The sequence below is a fragment of the Cephus cinctus genome, unplaced genomic scaffold (genome assembly GCF_000341935.2).
Source record: "Cephus cinctus unplaced genomic scaffold, Ccin1 Ccin1_scaffold0617, whole genome shotgun sequence".
In the NCBI taxonomy this organism is placed as follows: Eukaryota; Metazoa; Arthropoda; class Insecta; order Hymenoptera; family Cephidae; genus Cephus; species Cephus cinctus.
The window spans coordinates 624,133-646,490 of NW_014333261.1; the positions used below are offsets into that span (position 1 = coordinate 624,133).

Genomic DNA, 22,358 nt, shown 5'->3' on the forward strand with positions numbered 1-22,358 from the left:
GCACAACGGGATAAGACACTGGAAAACGTAACACTATTCGAAATTATTACACCGCACAACCAGTCCACACACCACTTGTCTCTTTCCTTCGATTATTTCGACTGATCTCGTCTATTCGCTGCTCTACATCACTTTTCTTCGATCGACCGCTAGAGTGCACTCTATGGACGCTTGGCGTCGAAATACGTGTCCAGAATTACTATGTAAAGCCAAATACACATGCTTTCCTGAAGTGTGAATAAGGCAAAACTATCGTGGCGCGTCTTCACAAGCCGTGCCTATAGGACCGCCATGAAAGTTAGGTTATCGTCTAACCCTATAGTTTTTTAGAAATAACAGATTGTGGACGCATCATATTATTTCTCGATTTTCGAGGCGCGAAACAAGCCAGCCACTCGGTGCGTCTAGTTACTTTAGTTAAATAACCGGGGATTTTCGCCGGTGAATCAGGGGGAAGTGTGCACAGCACTGGCTGTAGGTCGCATCGGGTACGGGGCGGCCAAGAATAGCAAAGAGCACGCGAATCTAGCCGTCGTGTGGCCGACAGAGCAGCAAAGAGTGACCGCTCCCTCCATAGCGTGAGAGTGATAAAGAGGGATTCCTAAACCTTCGAGATTTAACGAGGTGATATATTAAAAGGAGGTGGACGAATCGCCGCGTACGTCGCTCTTGTATATGGGGCCAGGAGACGGCCGAAAACCATTTCGCCGAGTTAAGTCGCGCAAGGTGAAGTGACCGTGTGAAGTGGTTATACGAAGTGTAAGAAGAGGAGGTAGTGGCGGTGGAGGAGGCCGAGGGTTCGGTAAGCGTGGAGGAGAGGCGACCCAGGGCGAAGTGGTTATAATAGTGACCGAGTGATCGGCTGAGAGTTTTGCGAACCAATGTCTATCGAGACTCGTTCGAGCTCGGCTCTCTTTAAGAGGGCCGAACAGCTCAAGCGATGGGAGCAATCCGAGACTAATCGGGAACCGGCCCAGCCGCGGCAAGTGGCACGCAAGATCAAGTTTTCGGCGGACTGCGTGTTTCTCGCGGCGTGTGCAGCGGGCGATAAGGATGAGGTCGTCCGCCTCTTGCAAAAGGGAGCGGACATTAATACAGGAAACGTCGACGGGCTCACAGCCCTGCATCAGGTAAATAATGGATATCGTCTACGATTAAACATCCACAAGAGTGCAATCCCTATCGTTCGGGTAGATTTGACGGATCCTGTTGGCTCTCCCGGACGTAGCACTGTATGCAAGATGGCCGCGGACTGCTCCAGCTGTCCCATTTCATTAAGAATACGGACAAATTTTCAATCACTCATTCTGTCATTAGATACGAATGGATACCCTCAGGCATTAGACGTCCGCAGGCCAAGATAGTATCACTCGTTCTATTTGGAAAATCGGACAAATTCCTCATTTTTCATGAGAGGTCGCCAGTGGCGGATTATCTCTCCCCTCTACCTTTTTCGAGATTGTTTACATGTGTTTACACGTCTGTGAATGTTCATGCAGCTGAGCCACACTCGGGCTTCTTCAATGTCTATTGCTAATCTTCAATATTACAGGATCTGAATCCACTCGTCTGCTGACATTCAAAGCTTCAATGAGTTACCGCTATTGTGGCTTGGATTGGAGCCACTTCAGAGTTTGAGTATTTGTAGTCAGCACTAATGCGAAATTACTTCTATTGAATCCAATTCTGTACAGTGTTCTGAACATGATTACTGTGCAAATTAACCCTCGGTTATTTGAGGCCTTAGACAAATTACGAGACCTGAATAATGAGTAAAATTCAACTTAATATTTCAAATGCTGTTGCTCCATTATGCTCGTTCATCGTGTGTCCTCGTCTAGTATTTCATTAATGGATGATGCAATTCCACATTCTCATGCTTTGATGCACAGTATAAAAGTATATCTATATATCTACAGCAAATTGCATTTTCAACATTGTTATCTTCCTTATCCACTTTCATGAATTGTCTTGTCCAGTAGTCTTTTAAAAACATTGAGTTTGGAATGATTCACTGTGAAAATTATCTCAAATCTAGATTAGTCACTCAGACAACATATTACACAGACAGTGTAGTGTATCTTCCAGATACTACAAATACGACAACGTTTTCAAGCGGATAAAAAAGATTACGTATGTTGATTCTAAGAAGTCTGAATTTCTGGCTATCTATGTTAATGCCATTCATGCGTGGTACGATAAGACTCTTGGATGGAAGACCTAGTGAAATACCTTTGTGCATTCTTGAGGGATTAATTTTAGCATGTACTATGATATACTTCCGTCATGAATGTATCTCAGGCACGTGTTGCTCCAGATATTCTCTCACGCCTCCAATACCGCTTTAGCATACCGTACCAGCCATTAAAAGTAATGATTAACGACGTAAAATACCATAAATGATGAAAGGATTCTTAGAATTACAAAAACAAAAAAGTTACTCCACTCAAAGATTAGATAGTAAAAATATTTTTAATATTTTGGCCCTACGTTATGTGCACATTTTTTGGCCTAACCGTCTACCGATAACCATTTGACCGTTCTTTACTATGTCGCAGCCGAACGTTAACATGAGCAAAGGCAGTCCGTCATTGCCGAGAGAGTATCGCACAAGAATTTCCAGTTGGCAGGGAAAACCGTGAAGAGTCGTTGAGGCGACAGTCGTCTCGGTGAGATCTGAGAGAACGAAAAGGAACTCTTACATAAATATCGAGCAGTGCACTACCTTGCCAACCAGTTAGTCAAAACGTCCGATTCGCATTTAAACTAGGAAGAGGCCGTAACAAGGCCGAGATACTTGAGATAGATAACTCCAGAATAGATAGAAATTGGGATAGAACCAAAAATAACTCATAAAAGACTCGAACCTCCTCAACGTCAGATAGCCCGGAGTACGTAGAACGCACAGTGCCACGATGCATTATAATTCAAGTCACAGAGTAAAAATGATATACTTCTTCTTGAAGATGTAAACGGTTACATTCCTCTTGGTAAATGTACCCTTTCACGTGGGAACGAGTACTGCACCGCAGGAAATTCTGGCACGATCTCTAGCGGCCGCGGATTTAGTCCCTCTGTCGGTCTCTCGGTCGCTCGATCTTCTCTAGCACCGGCTCAGCATGTTCATAAATAAATTCGTCGCCGAATGACCGTGGTGTTATATATAGAGTCCTGATGATCTCCTGCAAGCAAAGGTATAATACCATGTCGCTGACCCTAACATTTACCACTTTCTTCTTCTCAGATGCAAGCAGTAAAGTGAAATTGGACTCTACTCCGTGACTTTGATGATCCCATACGTCCCTTTAAGATAGCCATCTCGACGACTCATTCGCAAGGTCTTCCCATGATTTACCAAACGGCGTATTCAACGCGTTCCGCATGCAGTAAAATCGTTCGACGTCGTTCTTGTAGCTGTATGTTTAATGACCAAGGATAAAGATTTTTAATGCGCATGCATAAATTAATCGGGCTAGTAAACCTCGGTGCATTGACATCGTTGCACTTAGATACTACGTAGAGGAAGGCGTCATCTCTCTGATAGTGCTCCAAGGGGCACTGAGATATGCGCACCAAGTTTACTCTGCTCTTTGGCAGTGAGGACTGTGTACGGTCTGTGCCAATCCTCGATTCTTATTTCAGACTATCTTCCTTTCCATTCGCTCTAGAATCCCTACATCGAATCATCGCCAAGCCTGTTGCAGGTGCCTAGGTACAAGACTGGAGCAGGTCAGGCCCTAGGAGGGTAAAATCCTATTTCGGAGCAGTGACTAGCAGGACGTTGTGTAAAAAATGTTTCGTTTCCTATTAAAATTCTGGCACCCATCGATATTTCCAATAACAGTGTACTATTTTTTCTCGGCCCCATTCGGACGCGTAGGTTGCGTAGGCATTCGTGGATTTGCGAAAATAGATCGTGAAAATACATCACGCATCGGCCACTATTTATAGTTCTCTATTGGAAGTCACGGGTCGTGAATATGTGCGTTCCGTTTGTGTCTCAGGATCTTCGCTGGTGTGTTGTAACAGATGGTTTATTTTTTCGGCCAGACGGGCATGAGAAATGACTGCGTCAGGAATCTTATAGATGAGATAACAGATTATCCGAGAACATAGATTTCTCGATGGGATGATAACTTTTAACTCTCTTCGCCGAAACTGAGATATATTATTTTTTTTCAACAGCCCGTTGAAAAGAAACCACTTTACGACTTTCTTCCCGTATATTATCTACCAGACGAGGATATAGCATTGGAGGAGATATCCACTGAAACCATAAGTTTCATTGCAAAAGAATGATGCTTTTTTATCGTTAATCATTTTCGCATAATTGTCAAGTAATTTTATTAAAAATAAAATTAATTCTGTTTAACTGTATGATTTTTAAATGTAGGCATGCATCGACGACGATTTGGATATGGTGGAGTTCCTGGTGGAACAAGGAGCGGACATCAATCGTGGCGACAACGAAGGCTGGACGCCTCTTCACGCTACAGCATCCTGCGGATTCATATCGATCGCAAAGTTAGTTTTCATGGACGATAATCCATTATTCTCGATACTTCTTGTCTAAGGAATTTCGTATCCCAATACGAAGCTAATGCGTTTTACTGTTAGTACTGTGAACGATGACTTGCAGATACTTAATAGAGCAAGGATGCAATTTGGCAGCCGTCAACAACGACGGCGAGCTGGCCCTCGACATCGCGGAAAGCGACGAGATGGAGGATATGCTCCAACAACATATAAATAAAGCAGGTTTGTCCGTATGAGATATCAGCTTGTAGTAAGGAACTCCGAGTGAGCTCAGCTTGATTTCCACGTTTCTAAGTGAATTATGGTGTTATCATAGCTAAAGGGCGTTCTGCTTAAGATTCATGGTTTATTTTTAGGTATAGATTGCGATCAAGCCAGAAGCGAGGAGGAAAGGTCAATGTTGAATGATGCAAGAGCTTGGCGATCAGGAGTACCGGGCAAGGATAACGCTCATCCGAGGTCCGGGGCTACGGCTCTCCACGTCGCTGCTGCCAAGGGCTACCTCAAAGTCATGAAGTAAATCTACGTAACCGCCACTTTCATAAACGCTCGACACCTGTATATTTCGATTGCGCTTACAGAATCATTAACGATCTTTGGGGATGATATTTATTTTAAAAAATGAACATACCTTCTTGATTTTCAGCGTATTGCTGCAGGCACGCTGTGATGTTAATGTTCAGGATTTTGACGGCTGGACGCCTTTACACGGTGCAGCCCATTGGGGTCAACTGGAAGCCTGCAAACTCCTGGTGGAGAATTTCTGTGATATGGACATTAAGAATTATGCTGTAAGTATGGTAAAATGATCCTCGGCGCACTGTCACTCTTCACGGTGCGTGACTTTACGGCGTTTGATACTCCGTTAGGGCCAAACCGCTTTCGACGTGGCTGATGCCGACATTCTCAAAGCTCTTGAGGAGTTGAAGAAGAAGCAACAAGTCATGCTGAAGGATCATCCGCAAATCAATAACAAGAAACAACCGTCAATACCAAAGAAACGGTACGCTTATGTTTTCGCGTCGTACAGTACATTGTATTTAAAATATCATCAGCATTATTTTACATATTTCGGTCTGAAATTTTTCTACGTAATTCCTTAATTTCCAGTGTATCTACGAATAATGAAAATGCGGTTGTCACTCAAGAGGGTGTGGAAACGTTCGAAGAAGAAACCCCGAATAAGGTGAAGAAGGTTGAATTAGAAATTCAATCTGACAAGGAAGATTCGAGTGCAGCGACAAACAGTGATGTTGGTCAGTATTATTTTATCACATACTATAAATTATATCCATTGAACCCCTTACCCAAGCGAGTAGTCAGTTTTCAAATACTTTAATAATCATAGTGTCACGAGCTTGATATTGGTATTAGAGATTTAATAATCCTCGAAAAAATCCATTATCACGAGTGATCCAATCCCACCTGAAACTTGCTTCAACTTCCTATAACTACATAATTGGCGTTCCTTGTAACAATGCGGCATGGACAGAAGGCGGCGCTGAAACAGACATGGACGCCAGTGATGGTGAGGGTGATTCTGAGACTAGCTCAGATTCGCATACCTCAAGTCGTTCAGATCAATCTAATAAATCCAACCAATCGGACCACTCGGCATGTCTGACCGACGACGGTGAGTCCTCAGAGCGCAAGGTTCTTCGTTAGCAAACATAATTATTTTAATTCTCCATAACACGAGCATGCTGTACATAGCTCTGTTACTCGTTTATTTATGTCTTTCTTAACTGTCGCAACCATAGTGTCTCTGAAATAAAATTATCTTTACAGAAAAGAAGAATAGAGTGAATAGAGACGAAACAGCATCTCACAGTCCATCATCAACCATTGAAAGCAACAAAGTTCCTAATCAGGTAAAATTGAGGTTTGGCTTTCAATGCTAAATATTATTTAACTGAATAGCTAATAATTATCTTTTCCTTTTATCTTTACAGGCTCCGATATTGCCACCGAAACAACAGACTGAGAACAATGAAGATGGAAGTATACCATCATGGCGACGCTCGGGTTCGTTCAGAAGTAGAAATCAAGACACGGAGGCTACAAACTCCATAACTACGAGTAAAGACTATTTAATTATACAAGATCACCCTAAGAACAGTATATACTTTACAATTTATCATTAATACATATCTCTTTCCCAGGACTAGAGGACAAGGAAAAATCTGTTCCAAAGTCTCCAACCTCGCCGAATAAAATAAATGTGGACCAGGACGTTCCTCTGAGAAGAACCCATAGTTTTGAGACAGACGAGAAGTAAGTCTTATTCCAATACTCCTGTTTTTATTTCCCAATATAAAGTCTGGATTTAACTTCTTTTCGCTTCCTTCTGAGTAACTTATGCGTGTGGTTGTTTTTTAAAAACTGTTTTCTTAATTTTTTATTTTACTTTCATCCCTCGTGATCGCTAGTGCAATTAATTTTAACAACGCACTGCACAAGACCCATTCTCTCATTGGTACGATCCTCAAGTATTTTTCCGAGCTCTTGAAGGATCGTTCATGTAAACCGCCTTTTGCAAACGGCCAAGACTAGTACGAAAGATTAGTAAGTAGCGGTGTGCATGGCATGGTGCATGTTACGCAGGTTCTATGAGCAGTACTTGGCATTGCGAGCCCGCATCAAGGCGTCCTCCTGCCCTACTCTCCATCGCTGCAATCCAGCTACTCCCACTCATACCAACGCTACGACCACTCGTTCTGCGTCCCTACGCGAGACTCACAGGTACACGTGCGCATGTTTGACAATCGTATCTCAAAGTACACATACTATAGTTCGATTCTCGCAAAAAAAAAAATATTAATTTACACGTTCTTGCCTATCTTTAATATACTGCGTTACTGACAGTGCGGGCTTACATAATAAAGAAGTAGCTCCGTCTATTTGCTTTAAAATTATCATAGCTTGAACGCGATGCTGAAATCTGAACATACTCTGGCTTTAGTCCTTTTTGTGTTGTTGCTTTTTTTATTTTGTCAATTAATAGAATTTTTTTTATCCACTTATGGTCTTTTTGGGGCTGAGTGTTCAGCGAAAAATATTTAAATAAAATTTTGGGGTTAAGCTAAGTGATTTATAATGGCACTGATATTAATGATTTTTTTTTGTAATTACGTCACAGGAGAAAGGAGGTGAAGTTGAATTTAGAATTGTCAAGGGTGCCTCAAGGAAGCAATACATCTTCACCGACTTCGGTGTCTAATAAATTGCTGTCATCCCCTACACTACCAGCTAGTACTACCACTTCTACTGCCACAACGACTACTACTACGAGTCCTGTTTCAACCAATCAGATACGCAGGTATATTCTTCTACTGCAGTTTATGCACTCAGTACTTTCTCGTCAAACTTCAAATCTCACTGTCGCTTTTGGGACTGTTTATCAAAGTGCTAAGGCATCTCAGGATTTCTGATATTTCATAAAGTCCGCTGTGCATTTGTCTATTCGTTGTACTGTACGATGTAACGTTGTTTGGTATCACTGGGTAGCGTTCAGCCAGTGGAAACAACAGCAGCAGTTGTATCACCAGCAAACAATACCACGGGAACTCCTGTGACCCCGACCACACCGGGCGGGAGCAAGCTCAGTCCAGGAAATATCTTCAAGAATTTCTTCAAGTGCGTACCATCAACTTGGTCTGGCAGGAGCCCTTGAGTCGTGTGATTTTTGTCTGCCATAAGAGAGATTTTTTATTATCGTTATTTTACGCGTTGTGTATTTTTTTTGTTCACTTGCAGCTGCATGGACGTTCAGGCTTTGCGACTTATCTCCCTTCAGTTGCATTGTAGTCGGTCTGCGAACGAAATGTGTTTTCTTGACGGATTGAAAACAGTAAAATCCTTAGCAAGTCACACATGGCTTTCCATAAAATCACTGGAATATAGTTAAAAGAAAAAACAAATTATATTTCAATGAAAAACAATAAACATGTATACTTTGTAATACAAATTTTATGCAGAAGCACGTGTGGCTTGCTAGACATTTCATAGTTTTCGATCTGTCAAACTAACACTTTTTACTCGTTGACCGAGAGGCTACGTATATCCTGACGTTGTCCCATTATAAAATCTCACGTTGTATAAATACGCAAAGTCGAAAAAATTATCACAGGATGCCCAAGTTTTTTTGTTTCTCATGCATTTTTTATTTTGAATCTGAGACAACAAACTTGCTTCAGTTCCTCTGCGTCTAGGATTAACGGACCTGACGTCACCTTGGTTTGGTCTGGCAGGTTCCCTGATTTTTCACGAGCATCTCAATTGGCCAATGCATCCTTATCTGGGACTAACGTTTGACATTGTCATCTCGAGCTTGATGCTCGGGACCGTTTGCGTGCTTACAGATTATTTTCATGTCGATGCTTAAATGATATTTTGTACATACTACACATATTTCGGATGTGAATAATCATCTCGGTGTAACTTGATTGTACTAATATGCTTTGATATTTTTTTGCCCAGATCCTTCGTACCTCCAGTTCGTGACGAGGAGAGCGAAACGCAGAGGAAAGCCCATGCAAAGAGAGTACGAGAAACACGACGCTCCACTCAGGGCGTTACCCTGGATGAGATCAAGAGTGCGGAGCAACTGGTGAAGAAGAAACAGCAGCAAAACAATGAGACGACCACTGCCACTCCCGTGCCTTCGACACAGGTAGAATTTAATGTCCTTGAATTCACTAACAAGACTAGTAATACCGATGATTATACGTCTCGTTATCGGAGGGCTGAATTTCTTGACACGATAGAGGACTCTTCTCAGGATGAGTACGAGGATGCTCTTTCGCATTGTAGCAGTAGGGACGGGCATGACAGAGATTTACGAGATAACGATATGAATGAAGTACTGGAGACATTTGAGATAAATGCAGACAATGTTCGCGTTACGCTTGTGCCGTGGTTAAATGAAAACAACATGGAAATTTATCGTGTCAATACACAACACGCAGTGGAACGTCATTTTCAGTCTTCCAGTAATGATAACGCGAATGATAATCGAATAAGAACTCATGGAAATCATTCCTCTGCTGCTCGAAGTGCATCATTCAGTTTGAGAAACACTTTTATCTGTGATAACACTGAAACCAAATGTGTAACTAGTAACGGAACGAATAAGGCGAGGGCATCCAAAAATAATAAACCATATGTAATAGTTAATAGGCTGATACGTTTTATCGTAGCACTCGCAATACCGCATCTTGTTTTTGCGAGTCATTAGTCATTTGCAGGGATACGAATTTGACATGAGAATTTTTTCTTTTTCCTTTATCTTTATTTTCATTTTTCATTATACACATTTGTATTGTATCCAACGCGTCGTATGCGTTTTTGGCTTTCTGACACCACAAAGTATTTATAATATTCCTTGAATAACGTATATGAATTCTATTATATGTCTATGAAACGCGTTCATTAATCATTGACAATAATAGATACACGATAAAATATGCGTAAATGGTAAACACTCCTTTAGGCAAGACTGTTAAACTCTGTTCTATGTTAGGTCGTTATGCACAGTTTTCCTGTACTGCCAATATCTTCCATAATGCTTATACTCTTAATCTATATGAGGATAAACTGTGCGTATCGTGCTTTCGCTAAGATAGAAATACAACAATGCAAATCCAATATTAGAATTTCCTGTCAGGCGTTCCAAATCTCAATACTTGAATGTCATGAATTCTTTGAATTTTGGATTTACAAATTATCAGATCTATTAAACACATTCCAAAGGGAACAAAGATAGTATTGTCATAAATATCATTGCTCATACGATGAATCATTTATATGTTCTGTGGTCAGAGCTTATTCGTAAGCTTTGATAGAAACTTTGTATGAAGCTTTAACAAGCATATTCCATGTATTATAAGAGGAACTTAAGATGGTCAAATATACAGAGTAAAAACGAAAAATATATATGACAAGCTAACATTTGTGCAGTTTTTATTCTATTTTACACAACCTCGTAGAGCGTCCCTTGTCATCTACTATGGTTTACCACAATTTTGTGCACCTTTTGAGGTAATCCTCTTTGTTATGTCCAAATTACATCCTCTACGTGACATTTAATAGTAGTATCCCTCTGTCTGTTACTATTCACTATAATACTCTTAGCAGACTTTCAAATATGTAGTTAAAAAGTTAATGCACGTCATCCATAGGGATTTTAGAGAGGAGGAAAAGAATTTGATTAGTTTCGTGTATCAATTTAAGAAATATTTAGTATCGCATTGTAAATATCAATGGCCCATTGTTATGTCTATTTGCTTCTCGTGACGATTTTAAAAAAGCGTGGCATAACCCGAAGAACAGTTACCTGGTTGCGGTTTACGTCTGAGATTCTTAATTAATGGGTGCACTTGGATATTAATTAATTAAGAATAATATACTGTAATATCGAGTGTCTTAAATCGACAGGTAGATTCTGACAAAGCTTTATCTCATACGAGTCATCGTAACATGTCGAAAGCATTCTTGCCGCTATGGTGATTTATTACAAGATTGACCAAATCTTTGTATGTGTTTAATGAAATACGATTTAATTTTATATAAAATGGTCCTGGCCTCTGATCACCCTAGTGGCATGAAACTAATATATCTCGGGCCCTGTCCCATGATTCATTCATAATTTTTTTTTAAACAACCCAGCCCGCAGCTTCTGTCAGCAACACAGCCTCAATCACAGCTACGATAACAACAGCTACTCCTACCACCGTGACAGCAAACAAATCCTCCGAAGAAACTAACTTGCCTGAGAGACGGCCCTCTTGGAGGCTCAGGGTAGATAATGGAAGCAAGGTGTGTGGCTCTGATAATCTTCAAGTAGGCACAAGTACAGTTCGTCAGCGCGGCCGATTGTGCTCGTGGGTAATGCGTGCTTTCGGATGGAACTACCAGTAGGGAAAGCTGGATCGAATTAATCGCTTACTACTTTTATATGAATTTGTGTTATGAATTGCGTTTACTGCGGTACAATCGTGCTTGCGTGTTGGATAAAGATGCTTCTTCTTGTATTACTGTTATTATTGTGATTAGATATCTTCCTGAAATTGTCTTATCGTTAAATTCAATCCAGCTGCAAAGTATATAAAAGAATTTCAGTATTCCATAGGAGCAGTATTTTAACTCTTAAACTCCACGTCGCGGTCACGCACCTTTAAATTCCACATTGACAGGTGCATATTTGCACTAGTGTGGAGTTTAAGGGTTGGTAGACCTTGTCCAAATCGATCGACGTTGATGATACCTGATTTACATTATGTTTGCTCTGTAGGTTGTACGCGTAGCAATTTTTTTCTGTATTACTTTGTAGTATTGTTTTTATTCTTTAGTCTCGATTTCTGCTTTCTATCCAAAAGTCTACTTGGCTCGAATTTACTTTAATCTATTATTATCAATGCATCGGTGGCGTTGAATCCTATGCATGAAGTAGTTCGTGGGTAATGAGTTACTGTAGATGTAATAACTGTGTGTTCTGTTTGCTTTTATGCTTGAAAATCTATTAGGCACATGACACTAGTGCTGCACAGGTATTATTTTGTTATAGCAATCTATTACGAATGCATTAGTCAAACTTGGTATTTACAGGAACTCTATTAGATTCCAAGGAATAAGGATGTTTACATGGTTCTCTTATTATTTTATCCTTTCATAAGAATCTTTTATTTTATCGAGGTCACACTAAGTGGAGAGAACACGAAGCTGGAGGAAAGCGAAATTAATTTTGAATTAAATTCTCCGCCTATTGCGATCTCACATTTATTATTACCTTTTTTTCTTCTTTTTTTTCTAATCTCCATAACGAGTGTGCTAATTCACTTTTACTTTGTACACCTTTATTTTAGTGTTCTCTGTATCATTGGCATTGACTGCATGATAACCACTGTATACTTCATGGTTCTTGTGGTAATATTAAAGGAGATTTATTGAAATATTGCTTTCTTTTATTTTGCACCCGTAATTGACAATTCGTCATGGTTCACGTAGCTAGCACTCCGCGCACTGTTTTAAACTTAAATCACATTTATCAGTTCCAGCTAGAGGATGCAAATAATAGATCGGCCGACACTGCTACGGCATATATCAGAAGACCATCAGGTGGGACCAGTGTGCCTAGACCAAGTTCTGCACCCGTAGAGACAATCACGGCTAGCACAGCCGAAACAACAGTTACTTTACCTCTTAGACGACCCTTGAAGCCTCCTGAAGATAAGGGTAAGTTCTATCAGGAACTACGTTCATGAGTAAAGTATATAATTTTCGTGCAGAATTGAGCGTTACCACAAGAGTTATAATTGAACGAACAGGTAATTGCATTATCTCTTGCCTTTGCTTATCACAGTGACGTTTATCACACTTATCAGTGGTATTAAGCGGAAAGTACACAGTATCTGTAAGATTTTCATTGCGGTCGTGCAACATTATTTCTGCCGAGAGAAGTGAATTATGACAATGGGTGTTGCAGAACAAGACAAGGAGAATGACAGCAGGAATGCACAGGCGACTCAGGCTGTTATCCAGAGGAGACGGAGACCCAAGAGAAGATCCACCGGTGTTGTCCACGTCGACATGGATGTTAGTACATTAATTGACGTATATGATATTATTAGGAATGAGAATCGTTATTAATTTCCTTGTTTCCCGCAATTGGTTATTGGCGCGTCAGTGACTTTCAAGACAGATTTTGGGCCAAGTCCAGACATATCCACGGTATAGTTGTGTAGGTGTCGTAAATCACTATTTCCATTTGACGTCACAGTGAATAGTTATTTATAATAATGCGTAGGTCTCCGATTTCAGAATATATTAAATTCTAGTGAAAGTAATAGAAAATTTCTTGATGCATGACAGATAGACGCTGTAAAAATATTAATTCATTTTCTTGTATTCTAGGAAATTGATCCGGAAAGACAAGATACATCGGCCGGTGGTGACTACGATGATTCGAAGGTCAACCACAACGAGGTGAGTTATTTCAGTCCTAATTACCACCTAAATTTAGTTAGTGCGTACGATAACTCAAAACGATTATGTAAATTTTTTTCTCAAAGAACTTCAACATGCCAGACGGACAGGTGGAAGCTTGATGAACTCTGTGTTTTCCTTGGAATTGAATATTTTTTCAAGGAACGTACGAGCTTTTATTTTTCTTCAAGGCTCAACTGACTTCTTCTCCTTCTCACTTTACCGCATCTCAATTGTATTCTTATCGGCGTATTCCTTGAAACGTCAACATCTGGCTCCCGTCCATAGAAATTTTGACGAAACGCCTCATCCCGAAGAAAGAAGAAGGGTCTTTTGTGAACATTTTCACACGTGCCAGTTACAAAATTGGCAGATTATCATCTAGGCAGCTGATACTCGGTCATCGCCATTAATAACGCCACGCGATTTCTCCTCTTCTACACAGACCACCAGTCTTCCTCATGATGCACGCCTTGACGCGTTGGCAGACATCAAGTCACGCACTTCTTCTTTGCTCATATATAGTAATCGTGAATCACATACACAAGCACGAGACACAAGATTCGAGTAATTCTGCCTAACGTATAAGTGGCTTTACGCTCTGCAGAAGCTTTGTGATATTTTTGGGACAACTTCTGAGAAGATTAACCCGATTCTTGCATGCTTGGATAAAAATAGTCTTCACTATCTGTGCATCTGAAACATGTGCATCACTGCATTTAGGAGATCCAACAGAACCGAATGAGTCGTCTCATCGATTATAAAACCATAATCATAGTACAGCCTTGATATAGAGTTCGACAAAAATTTCGTAAAACAGATGTCCTTTTTTGGTTTATTGATCTATTCTCAAACAAACAAATGATCCTCCTTATCGCACGTGTGATGTAAAGTCTTTGTATATATATTGACCTCTATGTTGTATATACTAGTGAGCAATGTTTAGTGCTCCCTTCCGTTCTTCGATATTTAAAGACCCGGTAGATGCGCCGCCATTAGGTTTCATTGGGAATGTAGACGAAACATTCCTAATACTCTAGAATGAAATATTCTCTATCTAATGTCTCCAATGAAAAATCTAACAAACACATCTAGAGTATAAAATCTTATTTAAAAAAAAAGTTCTATAAAGCTCGAGCGTCTATTGAACTTTATCTGAGATATGAAATATATCAAAACCTTGTTATTGAGATATTCTGAATTGATATCGTGGGCGACGTCGTAATGGTTCGTATATTTTGTATAGTTAGTCGAATTTTTTTTCTACTCCATTCCATCGCAGCGTGGCTAAAAATGCTCGGTATAATGTATAAATAAACGTGTCTTCCTTCGGTGCTGTCTTAAATCCTAATGTAATGTCGTGTTTTAGCATCCAGCCAAGGAGGTCGGATAAACAGATTTTTAACATTAACTGTTGCGTATAGATGAAACCACCAAAAGCAGCACGTCTCAGATAGTCACGCATACGAAAAGCTCCCAGGTCGATCCAAACATCTTTTCTAATTCTCACACGTGCTAGAAAGTTTTTTTTCCGGAAGATGTCTCATCGATGCCAATGTAATCATTGCACAAGTTGTTGGAGGAACTAGTAATTGCTATAGAATCTCAAGCGATGCCAATGCGTGGGAGTAGCCAGTAGCAGATTTGAAAAGATGATCTGCAAAGTAAAAGCAAGAAAAAATAACAGACGTGGTCATGAACATAGCGACGATGGAGAATCTAAAAATAATACATCGACATTTGAAGTAATGCGCTCCTTTGACATTTAGTGCGAAGTAGTTGATGGTCATTTGCTTAATTGCTGTCGCTAGCAGGGCACCATTGATCCATTAAATGTTTAGTCGTGTAGCGGCCATTGCGTACAATGAATATGTATTTTTGTTTTATTTACTGGAATATAATTTTCAATCAATCAATATTGCACTCAGTGTTCATGGGGTTCAACTAAAAATTGTTCATCCTTTATAGGGATTTTTTAATTTAATGATTTTTCTCATGTTTACTAATTAATGTAACTCACGGCCAAGGGGGGTTTAAGGGCTGTGACATCAGAGCATACGTGTCTCGCGGCATAGAGCTTCAGAAAGTCGTGTGTGTTTCTGCGTGTGTTCCATAAATAGCGCGTAGAGGCAATGCGATGGAAGTGAACTGGCTGAACCACTAGTTCAGCTTCTTAGCCTCCGTCAGTCAAACACTTGCTGTCAGTAGGAATCGTCTAGTCCAGTGCGGAACACGGAGGCCTTAGTCAATTTTAAAAATCATTTAATAAAAGCGTGAAATTAATAAGGAAAAGAAGCACAAAGATATAAAGCAAATACGTAATGCATTTTCCAAGGTGTAAAGTTAGTTAATTAATTTATAATCGAATTGCAAGGCGTGATCGGTTCGTTGTAATAAATAATAGAAAAGTTTGATCACAAAGCCAGTCGTTAGGATCATCAAGAGATGTCCTCCTACAGAAAACGAACCCAATCAAAACCAACGACAGCCGCAGGGCTGCGTGCCCAAGCATCAGCCAATGGAAATTCAATTTTTGGAAACAGACCCAGGAGCATAGCTGGTTTATTTGGTTCCAATCAGAATAGTTATTCCTCGTTGCTGGGTATAAAGTCGTCAAACTACACTACACCGTCCTTTCTCAACAAAGCAGCCAAGACTACCAGTTCATTCTTCAAAAATCCATACTCCAATTCTGTTAATAACTTGAATTATCAGAACCCTTATACGACGTACGGTGGTACTACATCCGGATACGGTGGTCTCACTGTGCCATCTCATTCGACAGTCAATTCACTAAATCTCGCCACACCATCTACGAGCTACAATTATCTGAATCACAGTGGAAAGAGTCGTTCGCCAGTACAAAGAGCAGGAAGTTTTAACCGGACGAAATCAAAGCCAACAACGACAAATTTTGGTTCAAGAAGTTCAAGCTTGCAGAGTCTTGCCGGGTCCGAAGGATACGTCGTAAGAATGCAACATGTTCTGCGATCTTGCCTTGTCCCTTCTGAGCGACATTAAAAATAGCCCGGAGAGGAGTTCCGCTTAGCTCTTAATGTGTTCAGATCGCAGTTTCTCCAGTTATTAACTCTGCGGTATGTTTAATGGGTATATATATTATTTCAGAGCGGTACCGAGCGTTCCGGAAGATCCAGTAGACTTGGATCTGTCTCGTCAGTATCCTCTGATGCACCTACGGCACCTGCGAGGACGAAATCGGTAACTTCGGAGAATGGAGAGCTTGATTATAAGAAGCTCTACGAGGAATCACAAGCTGAGAACGAGAGACTCAGGGAGAAGTTACGTCGTTCCGACGAGCAGCTTAAGGAAACTAAAGGTCTATTGGATAAGGCGCAAACTGCCCAAAATAAGAGTTCCCTCTCCGAGGCTGAGAAACGGGAGAGGAGGGCTATGGAGAGGAAACTCTCTGAGATGGAGGAAGAACTCAAGGTAACGGCAGACGCTTTCATTCCATCCTGGTTTAATGATTCTGGGAGAATAATAAGATAAGGAGTCCCTTGGTCTTCCTTTCATTTTTATAATCTCTGCTGACCTAAGCTATTCTCAATGGACCACACAGAATCACCATCTGCGTTTTCCTCCATAGCTGTTTTACGTGTGCGATACGTGAACGGTGTGAAAGATTTTCGTATATAGACAAAAGCGTCTTTTGCCATTAGAGATATATAATTATTTGTTAGGTTAGGTTGCACGTTGAACTTTCGAATTCTTGTTTTGAACTGTTGCGAGATTGAGTGCAGCGATTATTACGCTAGTTTCTTTATTGTTGTCTTACGTATACATATATTTCTTTTTTACTTTTCTCTCTATCTTCATGCTCTTATTCTTTTTTCTCTGGTCTTTCTTTATCCCATAGTTCTTTTGTTTTTGAGACACTCCACCAGTGGCATTTACAATCCGGAAGGCCGGGCTTTTCAGCGCATCGCTTTTTTTTTTATTTTAATTTGCCACCTTTTGGGAGCCTCCTATTTCGTTCTACCGTTTATTTCACAAGCTTGATTTTAATTTGACACCTGTACGACATAAAGTTTTAATCGTCGCGATCGTCGTTACCATATCGGTTTTTCCTTTTTCAAGTTAAGGTAAAACCTGCTAATCATACTTTCGGCGAGCGCTTTCCTCGTTGCTCAAACCCAAGTAAATTTTTCTTATTCTTAATCCATGGACTATACATTCATTTATATACATATTTATATTTACGTATAATATGTATCTAATTAATTACTGTGCTTTGGTTATTCTTTATTACGGGGGCTTGCTACGAAAAAAAAAAAAAAAAAAAAAAAAAAAAAAAAAAAACCTGCTAATCATACTTTCGGCGAGCGCTTTCCTCGTTGCTCAAACCCAAGTAAATTTTTCTTATTCTTAATCCATGGACTATACATTCATTTATATACATATTTATATTTACGTATAATATGTATCTAATTAATTACTGTGCTTTGGTTATTCTTTATTACGGGGGCTTGCTACGAAAAAAAAAAAAAAAAAAAACGAAAAAAAAAAACTGGAGTATCTGGGCTAACCGTTTCACTGTTTACAGCAATTGCAAAAGCTCAAAGCTGAAAATGAGAGATTGAAAGCCGAAAATCGGGCACTTACCCGCGTCGTATCCAAACTCACCAATACTACTAAATAGGTAAAGGACATAATGACAGCATCTGCGTTAATAATGTACATCGTACGTCACGTACAACATTAATTACACTTTCTTTACTTAATGTTCTGATTCGCAATATTAAAACTTATAATGGAATCGCTACACTTACGTTCTTACACGCTAAGCTTCGCAGACGGGTTCTCTCCGAATTTTATCAACCGTTCTGTTTTTCATCTCGTTTTCACTTGTAAAACGTTTTCGACTCGCCAGTATGTACGATAACGATTTTCAAAAAATCGTACAAAGCGGTATTCGCGGTATTTATGTGGGTGCTTATGAAAAACAATTTTTATAGTTACTACGTGCTGCCTTTTTATACCGTACCAAAGCTGTCCGTACGATTGTGCTTTCTATTCTGTGCCTCAATCCTTATTCTTTTTCGGTATAACCAAGAAAACTTCAAACGCAGTGCTTCGATTCCAATTATGCACCTCAATAAAATTATTAAATATTTTTTTTTTCATAGCTCTATACAGACCAGCTTGAATTCAGCAGTTTGACAGCTGTCACGTAATTTTTTGCACCAAATTTCAAGAATCGTTAATAAAGTCGCGCGTATAAGATTGCCCAATGAATTTTTCATAATCAAAGTTATCACATGATAACTTTCAAATTTGACTGATACGTTTAAGCTGAACAGTCGTATATATTATGTGGACTGAATGCAAGATAGTACCCATGTACCTTCAAACGAGAACATTCAGTGTACGAGCTACGTTCGCGATACGTTACTATTACCTTTAATATTTCGCGAAGCATTGATAATTGCATTGACTGTGGTTGCATGCTGAGACGCTCTCTAGTTTCAAATATTATTCTTACCGCGTAGACTTTTTTGTTTTTCATCAACAAAACGGGCATGCTTTCACGTGCTGCTTTGCGATAATCGTGCGTACATTCTTTAACCGTATGACACGCTATTCCCACGCATGAAGAAGATACGTTCTCACTCACGCTTCCCCCTGTCCCGCACCAATTTTTGTCAAAAGTTCACTGTGAACAGTCCAAAGTTGAAAATCTCTAACATAGACGTTCTTAAGGAGTTAACGGCATGCGCGTGAGAGTCACGTAACTCTTGCTGAGCAATGCATACGTGCAAAATGTTTACCCAGAAAAACAATGACGTAAATAACAAATATAAAAATACTTATACCGCCCCTGTTGTTTGACAAATCCCAGCGTTTATTTCGCGTTATTATTATTTGCAAAAAAAATGGAGACCGTTTCTGTTGCACTTGAAGGGCCAAAAATGAAAGGTTAGCTGAAAGTCTCTTAATATTTAAATACTGACTAAACCCAAGAAACAGATTTGAAAAAAAACTGTCTCAACGAAAACATACCCAAATGTATGTGCTAATCTTTATATTGTACCTCGTATACGCGTGTCTCTCATTTTATGTCCCTCTGTCACACGATAATGAATAACGTCACTCATTCCTTGTTGTTGTGCATTGGGAAAGAAAGTAATATTTCTGCTGATACGTGAGCGTCGCTAGAGCATTGGAACGTGTATTTTCAGATGATGGAGCAACTCAAGTGCGAAAACCAGAGGCTAAAGGATGAAAACGGTGCCTTGATCAGGGTGATCAGTAAGCTGTCCAAGTAACTCCAGCGAGCCCGGCTGAAGCCTACGTAAAAGAAAAAAGGAAAAAAAAACCGTTTTATCTAAGTTGTATTATTTTATCTAAGTTATTACACGATAAATAACCATTTTAACGATACATCATTATCATTATGTTTATTATTACTATGACTATTATTATTATTATTTACGACATATTGCAGATGGATTGATCTTTTTTGTGTTAGTTATTTTATTTATTAAAGGAGAATCAGTTACTCTCGTGGCTGTGCCGAGTGTATGAAACGGGACGGCGATCTTGAATTATTTTATAATCCGAAATCGAGATGCGATGTCGAAAGCAAAATCGAAGGAAGTAAATGAAATTTAGATAAAGAATATCCAAGAGATAAATTCGTCTATTTTAAAGTCGTCTCGAGTCTGTATTATTCCGTCTACGAGTCACTGACAATATACACGTGCAGTTTGACAATGTCTGGCCAAAGTTTTTACAGGTTATGCGATATATCGGCTGAACTGCCTGGATTTTCTCTCTCTGTCTATCTCTCTCTCTTTCTCTCTCTCTCTCTCTCTCTCTCTCTCTCTCTCTCTATAATTTTACCTTGATTATTCGGCTTGGCCGCCAAACACTTTTTCTATACTAATTATAATATTACCGAACTTGACCTCCTCTATTATTCTTGCGAGATCATTATTATACATTACCAGAGCTGTTTTACTCTGTGTTCGATCGTAAGCCAGGGCGATATTGTAGTATATAAACATGTAGATATTTTCGAATATACCGGCAGCGTAATGTACGTAATGCTTAAGCGAACATCGCACGATTCCAGGACACTCATAATTGTCTTCTCGGAAAGTTTGCTGGCTCAAAAGCTAGTAAGATAGTTGAGACCTTAAGAAAGTTGTGGATATCCTTGGGATACAGCAGTATAGTCTATTGGAGTTTGTACTTCTTTTATATGTTGCGTGTCGGGATTCGAATGATCTACGTGGAAAAATAAAAGAGAATCAGCCACATGGTGTACAGTTCGGACCTGTTACTGATATACATTATTACATAAAATATATGCGTACATATATCGCGTACGCGAATGTAGAGTAGTACGAGGTATTTTCTCCAAGAGTCGATCTTCGCTACTCGAAGTGGCCTTTTTCTCAGAAGACTGCAGTTATATAAACGTTTTCACTCGTTGCCACTAATTAGAGAATGATACAGCTAAGCGGCGTGACTTTAATGCGTTAGTTGAACCAGGAGTCTTCAGTACGGCCATATTTCTTTTTTTTTTACAAATATGGCCTACGGTTCAATTGTGATAGGATGCGTACGCGCTGCTTACAAATGGAGGATTGAGCAGTCCTTCCTTTTGAAATTTTTTCCCTGGTTTTGAAATGTTGCAATTCTTGTCCTTTGCTCTTTTCTTCGTTGTCAAAAAAAAAAAAACAAGCGAATACTTCCAGTGCGGTTGACTCCTTCCGGGATTTCAGAAGAAGCAATGAACTTTAGTTGATAAGTCCTTTATACCTTGGCCGGATATTACGTTCCCATCATTGGTCAATTATTCTCAATGGTTGTCGTGAATAAACGTAAAGTGATATGTCTTCGCAGAGTCGTTCTTCTATCGTCAGTCGATATTCCTGTGGATGAAACTTAGCGAACGGGGTGATTATTATACCTGAACGCGACTTCTATGTATAGGGAATACTGGTATAGGATATGACGTAATTGGAGAAACTGCAATTGATACGTTTCTAGTGACATTGTTGTAAAGAATTGTAAGAAAAAATATCAGTGTAGTTGTTTCATATTGAAGTTTGTTACAAAATAACATAATTTAGCGTAACCTTTATTTAGTATAAAGATAGGTAGTCACCTCCCCATTGTACTGTATTATATAATAGTGATATCCATGTGCTTATTGTACTATATAACTTTTAAGTGTTCACAGACGCGTTATATATTGTCGCAGTCCTTGCGAAATTATCATCGCCGATATACGACACCCGTTATTATTGTATAGCTGTGTTATATCAGAAAAAAAAAAATGAAATGATTAACGATATATAACGTAGTAGTGCGCGCAGGTCGATCTTTATCAAATAATGTACACGGCGTAATTTAACCGATGTTGATTAGTAATTCTTAATCGTAAATATTAATTTATTGAAGGCGTAACAACGATCGGTAATAATTAAAAGCGTAACTAATTGCATTAATTTTTTCTCGTTCAAACGAGACACGTAGTCCGCTGGAAGTCTTCTAGTTACTTAAAGGATAAACGAAAGAAAGTGATGAAAAAAAAAAAACAAAAATTGAAAAATATATATACATATATGTATAGCATATAGAGGCGTAAGAAAAATTAATAAGAGCACGTCGTTTCTAACGAGCACAGCGATTATGTCGTTAAAGTATTTTTACTGTCATTGTTGACGTATTTATTTATTTGATCACAAGCTTGCAGAGATCCACGCGTGGCATTTTTGATGCTATTTGCCGGATAAAAATTTTTAACAATTAATCGTTGCCTCGTCTTTTTAGTATTAATAAAAAATAATGGAACGGTATTATTAACA

At 39.4% G+C, this 22,358-nt stretch overlaps 1 protein-coding gene and 1 long non-coding RNA gene across 12 annotated transcripts; one reads left to right on the forward strand and one right to left on the reverse strand.

The window, feature by feature from the left end:
* The first annotated feature begins 422 nt into the window (after nt 1-422).
* Nucleotides 423-22,151, forward strand: LOC107269253 (protein phosphatase 1 regulatory subunit 12A). 11 transcript variants are annotated; one of them, XM_015742892.2, is made up of 22 exons: nt 429-1,130; nt 4,394-4,524; nt 4,640-4,758; nt 4,893-5,052; nt 5,183-5,327; nt 5,406-5,539; nt 5,647-5,792; nt 6,029-6,169; nt 6,325-6,407; nt 6,489-6,615; nt 6,699-6,810; nt 7,141-7,278; nt 7,676-7,855; nt 8,044-8,172; nt 9,016-9,208; nt 11,203-11,352; nt 12,585-12,768; nt 13,019-13,128; nt 13,447-13,518; nt 16,645-16,968; nt 18,083-18,178; nt 19,719-22,151. In XM_015742892.2, the coding sequence occupies exons 1-21, from the start codon at nt 882-884 to the stop codon at nt 18,176-18,178; spliced, it is 3,123 nt and encodes a 1,040-aa protein (XP_015598378.1). In that variant the 5' UTR covers nt 429-881; the 3' UTR covers nt 19,719-22,151. The 11 variants fall into 11 exon arrangements, with proteins under 11 accessions (XP_015598387.1, XP_015598380.1, XP_015598384.1 ...); XM_015742894.2 differs by lacking the exon at nt 18,083-18,178 and having other exon boundaries at nt 428-1,130; XM_015742898.2 differs by lacking the exon at nt 11,203-11,352 and having other exon boundaries at nt 428-1,130.
* Nucleotides 2,454-3,227, reverse strand: LOC107269259. Its single transcript, XR_001538019.2, has 2 exons — nt 2,868-3,227; nt 2,454-2,676 (listed from the first exon to the last, which is right to left on the reverse strand). It is a non-coding gene; the product is annotated as an uncharacterized LOC107269259 (long non-coding RNA).
* Nucleotides 22,152-22,358: the final 207 nt, after the last annotated feature.

What these genes read in the sequence shown, in the direction of transcription:
- LOC107269253 (XM_015742892.2), top strand. Translation starts at nt 882, where the DNA reads ATGTCTATCGAGACTCGTTCGAGCTCGGCTCTCTTTAAGAGGGCCGAA. An exon ending in GCAACAAAGTTCCTAATCAG is followed by an intron (nt 6,408 to 6,488) that starts GTAAAATTGAGG and finishes TTATCTTTACAG; the next exon opens with GCTCCGATATTGCCACCGAA. An exon ending in ATCTTCAAGAATTTCTTCAA is followed by an intron (nt 8,173 to 9,015) that starts GTGCGTACCATC and finishes TTTTTTGCCCAG; the next exon opens with ATCCTTCGTACCTCCAGTTC.